The sequence below is a fragment of the Aquarana catesbeiana genome, linkage group LG02, assembly GCF_042186555.1.
Source record: "Aquarana catesbeiana isolate 2022-GZ linkage group LG02, ASM4218655v1, whole genome shotgun sequence".
NCBI lineage: Eukaryota > Metazoa > Chordata > Amphibia > Anura > Ranidae > Aquarana > Aquarana catesbeiana.
Genome location: NC_133325.1, coordinates 590911218 through 590923068, shown reverse-complemented (window position 1 = coordinate 590923068; position 11851 = coordinate 590911218). Strand labels below are relative to the sequence as shown.

Genomic DNA, 11851 nt, shown 5'->3' with positions numbered 1-11851 from the left:
TCAGTGATAGTGGTCACCAGGACAAATAGAGGGGGTAAGGCTCTGACCCAATGGGGAAATAGACAGCAATAAAGGGTCCAACCTTTTCCCACTATATCTGAAACTAAAAATAAAATTTTTTGCCTTTACATAAACTTTAAGAGTGTATGCATAATTAATAGAAAGAATCATATAAGTTCCTTCAGTACTGCAGAAAGTTTACAAGAAGTATGCCCTTGCTGTGAATCACGCTTAAAGTTAATATAATTGCTTTGGCAAATAAACACTTTATAATGGAATTTTATGCTGTAAAGTAACTAGTTGGTTTCAAGGAATAGTAATACAAAGGTTAAACTATGAAGGGTGCATTTTACATAAATGAATGGCTTAGATTTGAGACCAGTCACGTGGTGCCTATTATATGTCAAGTTCGCTGAAACATACATAACATTGCGTTTGCATGAAATTAGTTTCCGTTTAACCTGATCTATCTGTATGCAAAATTATAGGTAAACAAAAGGCAGAAGGATTCATGTGTGCAAGAATATTTGGACAAATGATACATAGTTCAGAAATGTTTGGAATTTATCAAGTTAAAGTGGATAAATATGTCTAAAGCTGAGAGAAATATTCTTATTGTACATGAAAAAGATTGTAAAGATTGTAGGGACCACATGCTCAACCTACAAAACAGGACTAACTATAGTAGATACAGACAGTTTGCCCCAGTCTATCACAGAATTGTATGGAAGAACCTCCAAAACTAGTTGACATGACTTGTTTGAGATCTGATAATCTGAAATCAGTTAAAGTGACCTTGTGGCTAGGATAAACAAGCTGAAATAGAGGCACTCGGTAGAGCATTCCTCTGGAGTAAGCTTGATTCTTTCAAGCTGCAAAGTTTCTTCAGAAACAGAAAAGTAGACTGAAATTGGTACAATGATGCCTTGGCTGGGCGCTACGTTTTGGCAAGGCCTTACAAACAGAATCAAGAATGTGTCATTGAGACACACTTGCCTGTCATGCGAATTGGATGCGGGGAAATTCAATTCGCATATATGTGAACCCAGCCCCAAAGGACAAGTTCACCTTTAGTAACATGTTACACCCATATTTAGAGTTTAACATGTCACTAACTGAGCAGCCTCAGCATCCATCTCGAGTCCTCGTGACAGCAGGCAAGGATCTTCCTATCATTCAGTAACTGCCTGCTCGTATGAGGTATGGGCAAACAGCTACGCTGACTGTCTGCAGGAGCCTGCGATTGCACCCGCGATCTGCGTGATCACATGTGCAATGCTTTACAGGCTCTTGATAAAAATACATTTTTACTGGGTGTCAGGAGTATACAGTAAATATAACTGTATTCCCTTTGCTCTGACAGGAGAGATGCACAATGTTACACAGCAGCTGCTTTGCCTACCCCTCCTCCCTTATGCTGTTCATTCACAGAATACTTTGTGTGGAGTTAACAAAGAGTGGTGCAGACTTTATGCTTGCACCACATATCTAATCTAATGAATCTGATGATGGGTGCAAGCCCTTTTTGCTACTTAGGAGAGATCTGTTCCCTGTTCTGCTGACAGATCCAGCAAAGCAGTTCAACTGGAGCTGCATGCAGAAGACAAGTCCACAGGATGGCATATACCTTGTTGGACTTAACCCCTTATAGGCCAGCAGAATTCTAAAATTTCTGCAGTTCCTGGTGTTCCTTGCACCAAAGTGTAAAGTCCATTTAATGAATAGTGACCACCCTTCATCTAACAACTCCACTTTCCATCATGAAAAAAAATCTTTTGAGGAAAGCTTAAGTGTATATCTTTAAAAAAATAAAAATAAAATAAACATGTCATACTTTGCACACAGCAGCCCCGATCCTCCATTCTGGAGTCCCCCACTGGCCCTCCTGGCTCCACCTTTTTGATGAATGTCCCCATATGAAGCTACTTCCTATGGGGGCACTCGCGAGGGCTTGATCCTGAGCTTTAATTTCTGCATCTATAGACACAGACAGTGCTGCTCAGCCCCCACTCCCTGCTCCATCATCACAGGATTTAATTGACAGCAGCAGGAGCCAATGGTTCCCACTGCTTTCAATCTGCCCTATGAGCAGGGAGAGTCGGGCACAGTGCTGGATCAAGATCGGGAAAGTATAAAGGGAGCTGGGATGATCCTGTAGCGCAGAAGGTTTTTCTTTCTTTAATCTCAATTCAGAGAATGCATTAATGGGAAAAAAAAACCTTTGCCGACTGCTGCATGCTGATATACGTCGGCACAATGGCAGCGGTGTGCAAATATGCGTACCTGTATGTCCCCATTAATTGGCGGGGCGCGCGCCCGCTGCGTACAGCGCGACTGTGCTTGCGGGTTTCGCTGACTCGATGTCTGCCAGTGTCCCGGCGATCGTGTCCCGGCGATCGTGTCACGGCACTGCAGAACGGGAAGATGACAATGACAATGGTCCCAAAAAAGTGTCCGATGTGTCTGCCGTAATGTCGCAGTCACGATAAAAATCACAGATCACTGCCATTACTAATAATAAAAAAATAATAATAAAAATGCCATAAAACTATCCCCTATTTTGTAGACGCTATAAATTTTGCGCAAACCAATCAATATACGCTTATTGCCATTTTTTTTACCAAAAATATGTAGAAGAATACGAATCGGCCTAAACTGAGGAAAAAAAATAGTTTTTTTATATATTTTCGGGGGATATTTATTATAGCAAAAAGTAAAAAATATTGCTTTTTTTTCCAAATTGTCGCTCTTTTTTGTTTATAGCACAAAAAATAAAAAATGCAGAGGTGATCAAATGCCACCAAAAGAAAGCTCTATTTGTGGGAAAAAAAGGACATCAATTTTGTTTTGATGTAACGACGCACGGCCGCGCAATTGTCAGTTAAAGTGACGCAGTGCCGAATCACAAAAAGTGCTCTGGTCAGAAAGGGGGTAAAATCTTCCGGGGCTGAAGTTGTTAAACATACTTGCTTCTCTCAAGAAGAGGTGATTTAATGGAATATGATTACTTAATATAAACACATAATGATATAGTCAAAGGAAAGCTTTCACAAAAGACCAATGACACTGTTTGTTGCTAAAGAAAAAGAGATTTAACGTCCTCATACTGAAGGTGTTCTTCACTGTAGAAGCTGTGAAATTGTGGGATAGTCTTTCACAGGTACTGGTTTCAGACAGACTCAGAAGATTGTATTAAAAGAGAACTTGAATATGCAGTATATCCAAATGCTCAAAAAATAAAAGGTTACTAATATAAGAGATAACAACACAGAACACTGATTTAGGAAGTGTCTGCCTGGGTGTTAAAAACAAATTTTCTTCTTGGTAGAGCAAATTGGGACATGCTTTATAGGGATTTTTTTAATTACCTTCCTCATGATAAAGCTATTTTGCGTGTGTGTGGGTGTGTGTGTGTGTGTGTGGGGGGGGGGGGTTGGTTCAACTTGATCAATCTTGACTAAGTGCTGTCACATTTGTTAGTGGCGTGCATCATATATAAAATATTGCTGAGTAAGCTCATATTATTTTTATTTTGTATATAGCTTATTACCACACCAAAAGAAGAAAATAACATGTATTCACAACAGCGAGATGAGTATCTTGAGTCAGTCTGTGAAATGGCCATACGAAAAATCTCAATAATTACAATTTTTGGCACTTTAACAAACAGCACAATGAAAATTGACCACTTCCAACTTGGTATGTACAATTTTAATATGCACCTATTTGTTTTTCTCTTATTTGATTGCCCATGATTTCTTCTTTGTCTAGCCTGTTCTGTTTTTAACCTACCAATTATTGTCATGTAAATAGCCTTCATCCCCAGAGGAGACCGCTGAATTCAAATATTTCTGTCTGCTGGCAGATTGTTTTTAAAATCCCTCATGGCAGCATCATCCAGCTTCCCCCAGGGGCCCAACTCACTAGAACAATGGAAAAGGGAAGTAAAGATATTCTATGAAGCTATCACAATGTACGTAAAAGTATAGGGTTGTTCTTTTTTTTTTTTTTTTGTCGGCTTCTGAAGTCTGTGAATGAGATTTTATATGTAAAGCACCTGCACCTGGAGCTCTCCATTTCATTTCTGTTGATTTCAGAATTGCACATGGATTCTAAAAGAAAGGGGTGTTTACTTGGTAATGACGGTTGTAATGGCTTTTTTTTATTAGTCAGGAGGCAATCAAAACCAAACAATGCTGTATGGACACGACATCCTAAAAGAACCTCATACATTAAGAGAACATTTTCAGAAGAAGCTTGTTGTTCAAGCTATATCCCAATAAAGTGTATCTAAACTCAAAAACAAAAATGTATTTTATTGCACCTTACCATTTTTTCAGGCCTTTTTCTTTTATTTTTACTTGGTAATCTTGGCAGCCACACACTTACTGTCCTAGGGTGACAACACTCACTGTACTATATTTATGCAGATAGAACATTGTACTTCTAAGCTGTTCACTCCTGATTTAGACTACAGAACACCTCACCTTCTCCTCATCTTCTCAGTATGTGGGGGGAAGTGGGCTTCTGTAGTTTACAGAGGTAACCTGGGTGTAAGCAGGTGTAGTTCTTATTCCATTCAAGAGGTGGCATCTGGCTACTATATGGATGGAGTGGAGACTTATGCCCCATACACACAAGCGGAAATTCCACCAGCAAATGTCCGATGAGAGCTTTTGGTCCAAAAATGCGACCATGTGTATGCTCCATCGGACTTTTGCTGGAATTCTAGCCAGCAAAAGATTGAGAGCATGTTCTCAATTTTTCGGTCAGAAAAAGTTCTGATCGGAAATTTCGATCGTCTGTACCAATTCCGACGTGCAAAATTCCTACGCATGCTTGGAAACAATTAGACGCATGCTCGGAAGCATTGAAGTTCATTTTCATGGCTCATCGTAGTGTTGTACGTCACCGCATTCTTGACAGTCGAAAGTTCAGCGAACCTTTGTGTGACCGTGTGTATGCAAGCCAAGCTTGAGCGGAATTCCGTCAGGAAAACAATTCAAGATTTTTCCGACTGAAATTCTGCTCGTGTGTATGCGGCATAAGGGGAATAATGTTCCTCTACAGAGTTTGTAGGTGTCTCAGGGAGAGTAGCTGTCTGATTGGACACTACAATTCATGGTTAACTTCAGTGGCCATCTTTAATGGCCCCATAGGTGGGGCAGTGCTAATAAATAACTGTGCTCTGCTGGATTTGGCATGCATTTGGGAGTAAAAATGATTTAGCATTAGGGAAAGGTTCCAGTATGGGCAGGGCAAGCATAAAGATATCGCTGGACCCCTCAAGCACCGGACTTCGGAGCTGCTGTCACTACCTCCACCATAGCTTCCTGGAATCGCCAGCTGAGCCTGCCATCCTGCCAGCAAGCAACCCCTCCTGCAGATGCTGTCCAGTCAAAGCAGGCCTTGCCTGTAAGGTGCCTTTCTGTGCCTGGTGAAATGCTACTGCATATCTGTGTTAGTGCTGTGTGACCTACCACTTTAACCGCTGAGACCGCTAGTGCCTTTGCTACCTTTGGCGCCATTAGTGCCTGCATCCACACACTGTAGGAAGTTGTTCTGGGGTTGAGTAAAGCATTAACCCCCAACAGTTACTGAGACTGTTACTGCATGTGTTACCGCACCTGTTTCTGCAAGTGTTACTGGATCTGTTACTGTAAATTTTAATACTGGTGATACCATCTAGGCTGTTATAAGTACTCTTGAATCTCTTCTGCTATACTGCTCTTACAAATACAAGAGCTGTTAACTCTTCTTAGTTTCTATGTGTGTCATTCCCTCTCCATGGGTACCTTAGCTTCTGGCCCTGACCATATGGCCAATGATGATAAGGCTCTTTGGGATTCAAGTCAAAAGGAAGTCAAAAAGAAGTTTGGGAAGGCACTGGTTTACTTATGGAATATAGAAAAAAAATAGACTCCTCTTCCAACATGTAACTAGGTGCTGGGCTAAAGCAATTTGAGGAAGGAGACATTTGGGTTTATTTACTAATGCCGGAAAGTACAAAATCACTTCGGCATAGAAACCAATCAGCTTCCAGGTTTTATTGCCAAAGCTTAATTGAACAAGCTGAGGTTAGAAGCTATTTGGTTTCTCTGCAAAAGTGAGACTGATTTTACACTCTCCAGCTTTAGTAAATAAATTCCTTTGCCTTTTATTCTCTTCTCCATCTACTGAGATACCGATGTTATGCTGTACCATTCTCCTCTGGCCAGCAGGGAGAGTACTAAAGTCAAGCCAGCCTTTAGGCTTTTATGCAGAGCGCTGACAATCCTGGGAGTAGTAGCATGAGATGGCAGCCATATAATGAGGCCAATTGACTCTTTACACTACAGCTCACAATAGGCACTGAGGATGAGTGAGAGATGATTTTTATTAAACTCCCCGGGAAAGTTCTTTCTCTCGGTGCTGAGGTAGCTAGAAAAAGAGCACCTCCGTCTGAATATTCACCTGCCATACTAGTGGAGATCCAAGCCTGAGTCTGAAAGTGAGGACACCTGGGGGCAGCACAGCACCACCCACCCTACAGCATCCTACAGCACCTGCACTGCTGCCACAGGGAGACTGGAGCATCCTCTCACCCTCTGCTTCCCACCGCTGATCACCAGAGGCCTTCGGGGAGAGACCAAGCAGCGAGAGGTCTCAGCAGCATCCCAGGGACTGGTGAGAGGGCTATTCACCCACTGCTGATACTACTAGCAGGGACTGAGCCACTGAGAGCAGGACACCGAGTGTACCCAATCCATACTGCATCCATATTGCACTCTATACCACACTTATTCCAACACAAGACTGCACCTTATACTGTACTTATACTGCATGCAGGTTAACAGGGACTGTTGTTACGTGCACCAATGCTCTTAAAGGGCCCCAATAATAGCCAACAGAAGAGCATCCCAAAGGACAGCCCCTCCCGTAATAATTATTCTGCAAGTCCCCTTTGTTCCCCTACTCCCCCCTCCTCAATCAGTCTCCTTTTCTTTTGGACAGTGCATACTCAGGTCTAAGACTAGCATCGCCACTATAAATAGACTCTGGCAGTATAGTTCCAGCACTCAGTAGATTGAACTTTTCCTGCTCACTACTGCACTTGAGGTGCTCTTGCCACTATTTATGCTGATCTGGATGTCAAATGTCATCTTATACCTAGTCCTTACTGTTTTGAATTACTTTGTATTCTAAACTGTGTTATTACCATTGTTAATCCATTTTATGCTTGCCTCGTTACCAACCATATTGGGTGACAATATATTAAGTTTACCTTTACTACCTGGTTTGGTGCCTATTTTCTTTGATATAGCATTACTTCTGTGTACTATGTATTACTTTCAGTGATTTCCTGTGATATTTATGTACAGTATGTTTATACAATCAACCCAGTGTGTTAGAGGGGCTGAGGTTTTTAGAAAAGTTCAAGGCAAAGAACAGAGGACCTATCCTAATCAGCGGTTAATACAGGGGTAGCTCTACAATGGCACACTGGTAATATTGTATAAATGAATTAGTCTTTCGAGGCCTTTTCCAAAACAAATGCTGTAGTTGCCATACTCTAGCCCAGGGGTAGGCAACCCCCGACACAGGTGCCGCAAGCGGCACGCAAAGCCTCTTTTGCTGGCACTCAACTCCCTCCCCATCAGCAGAGCAGCGCAGGGAAGTATCAGTGAGATACTAATGCATTCCAATTTCAGAATTCCCCATACCGCACCTGCACTGAGGGGGAGGCATTGTGCCCCCACACATTGCAAAAGATGGGAAACATTGTTTGGTTCTCTTGCTGTAGTTGCGATCTTCAGATTTTGTGATGGTGAAGAGATTGGGTACAGTTCTGCTAGGGGGGGCAGTCCCTGTTTCCAGGAGGAGGAGGACTGTGTTGGCCACTGCTAAAGGCAATCTCAGTCCTGCTAGCCCCATCCACCATCTGGAGGAAGATGACTTGCTTGGTTGCCACTACCAATTTCCAAGGGAGGGATTTCACTGTGATTGAGAAAACTACAATCAGGTGACAGTTTGTGGAATTACTTTTGAGCATCTTGGAACTTTGTTGAAGTTTTTCCTGAACCTTTGTGTCACTTACTACTGAACCCCTGCACTCTGTGTCCCTTTAAGCCACGGCCAGTATTCAGCGCAATGAAAATCACACCCAACTTTTGCTGTGGCACACAAACGTTTTCTCAGCTGCGGGAGCCCAATCTTGCACACAGGCCTACTGCTTTCAGAAAATGCCCCAGACCTTAGCTCCCCATTGCGCATCCATTCCTGATGCTTGTATGTGACATCACATACAAGCACGTGGGCTGGATGCGAGAAGTGGATCAGCAGGATGAGTGTGCCAGGACAGGTAGATGTGTCTCATCTCTGCTTTCACCACTCTGCATATCACACATATCATAGATGAGAAGAGGGTACAGCGGTGGAGCAGATGGGCAGGGAGGTACAGTGGTGGAAGAGATGAGAAGGGGTTTCAGCAGTGGGACAGAAGAGCAGGGGGGTTCAGTGTTGGGGCAGATGAGAAGGGGGTTCAGTGGTGGGACAGAAAAGCAGGGGGGTAGAGCAGAGGGGCAGATGTGAAAAGAGGTGTACTGGTGGGACAGATGAGCAGGGGGTTACAGTGGTGGGGCAGGAGAGCAGGGGGAACAGAGGTGGGGCAGAAGAGCAGGGGGGTACAGAGGTGAGACAGATGTGCAGGAGGTACATTGGTAAGGCAGTTGAGAAAGCAGGTTAAAGTGGTGGGGCAGATGAGTAGATGGGTTCAGTGTTAGGAAAGATGAGAAGTTGATTCAGTAGTGAGACAGAAGAGCATGGGGATACGGCGGTAGAGCAGATGTGCAGGGTGTTACAGTGGTGGGGCAGATGAGAAAAAGGGTACATTGATGGGGCAGATGAGCAGGGGAGGTTACAGTGGTGAGACAGAAGAGCAAGGGGTTACAGTGGTGGGACAGATGAGCAGGGGGTTCAGTGTTGGAGCAGATGAGAACGGGGTCAGTGGTGGGACAGAAGAGCAGGGGGGTCCAGAAGTGGGGCAGATGTGCAGGAGGTACATTGGTGGGGCAGATAAGAAAGGGGGTTACAGTGGTGGGGCAGATGAGCAAATAAGTTCAGTGTTAGGACAGATGAGAAGATGGTTCAGCAGTGAGACAGAAGAGCATGGGGATATGGCGGTGGAGCAGATGTGCAGGGAGGTACAATGGTGGGGTAGATGAGAAAGGGGGTACATTGGTGGGGCAGATGAGCAGGGGGTTACAGTGGTGGGAAAGAAGAGTGGGGTGGTACAGTGGTGGGGCAGATGTACAGGGGGTTACTGTGATGGGACAGATGAGCAGGGGGGTACAGCCGTGGGGCAGATGTGCAGGGTAGTACAGTGGTTGGGCAGATGTGCAGGGGGTTACAGTGGTGGGGCAGATGTGCAGGGGGTTACAGTGGTGGGGCAGATGTGCAGGGGGTTACAGTGGTGGGGCAGATGAGAAAGGGGTTACATTGGTGGGGCAGATAAGCAGGGGGTTACAGTGGTGGGACAGATGAGCAGGGGGTACAGAGGTGGGGCAAAAGTGCAGGGTAGTACAGTGCTGGGGCAGATGTGCAGGGAGTTACAGTGGTGGGGCAGATGAGCAGAGGGGTACAGAGGTGGGGCAGATGTGCAGGGTAGTACAGTGCTGGGGCAGATGTGCAGCGAGTTACAGTGGTGAAACTGATTTGCAGGGGGGACAGTGATCTGAAGTGTGGAGTTGCATGAATTGGGGCTGATCGGAGGTGTGAATGTGTATGAATTGGGGCTGATCGGAGGTGTGAAGGTGCATGAATTGGGACTGATCTGAGGCGTGAGAGTGCAGGATGTTAATTTCTCACTACTACTCAAGTAGTTTACAGCATTTACTTTATAAATAATCCTTTTCGTTATTGAGCGTGTAAAGTTAACATTTTTTTTTGTTATAAAATTGGCACGCTCAATTTCTTTGAAAACATTTTTCTCATTTCAAGTGCTCACATACCTTTCTATTGATCATCGTGACCAGAAATGTGCAGCCTGTAACCAGTTATGTTTTCCTAAAGCTTTATGTTGCATGGTTATTTTTTGCATTCTGAGAAATGAGTGCAGGGTAGTGCCCTTTGCAGTTTCTGACCTTGCCTCATACCTTTCCGTGTGGTATGTTAAGTGTTGCTTATCAGAATTGGTGGAAACATTTGCAGAGATTGGGGCAGCCCTTTAGGTGCATTCACACTTGTGAATGCATCCTGCTCAAATCCTAGCAGGGGGTTCCCACAATTAGTTGCGAGTAGGCAGCCCCTGCTGGCTCTCACAGCTAATCATTAAGGCTACGATCACATGTAAGTGACCACCCCCAGACGCAGACTGCCTGTGTCTAGGGCCGATCACATGTAATCGCTGCTTGAGAGATTACATGCAAGTGGGCTTGCTTAGTTGCTGAAGCCAGCAACCTCCCATTGCTTTCAAGGGGGCTGCCTACTCACAGCTAATTATAAGGGGGTTTCTCGCAGGTAATTGTGGGCAGGGTGTATTCACAAGTGTGAATGCACCCTATAAGTGGTGCTGGCCCAGGCTGTACCAAGCATGTCAAACTCAAAAAAACAGCAGGCAGATCTGAGATAGCTAAACTGTTAAAAGGGCTGCATTATGTCTACTGAAGACTGTACTGAGTTAATTTCAGAAAAAGATAACGGTACTTGGAAAATTAGCATCAAAGTAAAAATTTCAGTTTATAAAATTTAATTTATAAGGAGAAGGACATAAAACATCTTCTGAAGCATTTAGATGAAAAATTAAGCAAGTTTAATTCATCAGCTGAAGAATAGCTAGAAGCAGAATATTTTTTTCTCTTTAAAGTGATTGTAAAGGTTTAACTTTTATTTTTTTTAAATAACGAACATGTTATACTTACCTGCTCTGTGTAATGGTTTTGCACAGACCAGCCCCAATCCTCCCCTTTTCGGGGTCCCCCGCCGACGCTCCTGGCACCTACCCACTTGCAGAGTGCCCCAACAGCAAGCAGCTTGCTATGGATGCACTCCTGTATGCTCGCTCCCACCCACCACTCCCTCCTCACTGGCTCTGAATGACAGCAGCAGGAGCCAATGGCCAATGAGGAGGGAGAGAGCAAAGAAAGCCTCTGCTCTCGTGCACATCACTGCTTCAAGATCAGGCTCAGGTAAGTATTAGGAGGGGAGGGGGGAGCTGCATGAAGATGTTTTTTACCTTCATCATGCATAGAATGCATGAAGGTAAAAAAACTTCCTGCCTTTAGAACCACTTTAAACTGTATATATATATATCCAACATATTTTAGGATAAAGTTTATTTTTTTGCTCTTTGCATACCATTGAGGAAATTTTCCTGCACTTCCCAGAGACAGAACAGGAAATTAGAGAAATCTCTTCTCTTAGACAGTTGTTCCCGAAACAAATGTCCCCACATTGGAATAATTCTCTTTGCCCTAATTTTGCACTTCCCCTCACTTTCTTTCTTGATAAAAGAGGCCACTGGTACACATAACGTCGTGAATATGAAAGGAGAAAGGGGACAGCAATAGAAATTTAAAAGAGGGACACTTTCTATAGTTTTGTTTTATATGTATAGCCTAGATATGTACTTTAAAACCCTTGAGGGCCACAGAGAAGGAGCAAGAGGGCCACATGTGGCCCATATAAACACTAGATTGATATTCCTGGGTTATACTTCAGGGTCTGTTTATACATTTTTTTTTCACCATAGATCCACACAACTTTCACCAAAGATTCACATATTTATCTAAATGTATTCAATTGTAAAAATTTGTGATTCTTGGGTGAAATAGACCCCTAAGTATAAGATATCAGTCAGTAAAATATAGCACTT

The 11851-nt window shown here is 43.6% G+C and overlaps 1 protein-coding gene across 1 annotated transcript in view; it reads left to right on the top strand.

The window, feature by feature from the left end:
* The window catches only part of CCDC80 (coiled-coil domain containing 80), a 218158-nt gene that overhangs the window by 47848 nt on the left and 158459 nt on the right, over window positions 1-11851 (top strand). Inside the window, exon 3 of the mRNA XM_073616268.1 lies at window positions 3543-3699. Within this exon, the coding sequence (XP_073472369.1) occupies window positions 3543-3699 (157 nt within the window). The remainder of the gene's footprint in view (window positions 1-3542; window positions 3700-11851) is intronic.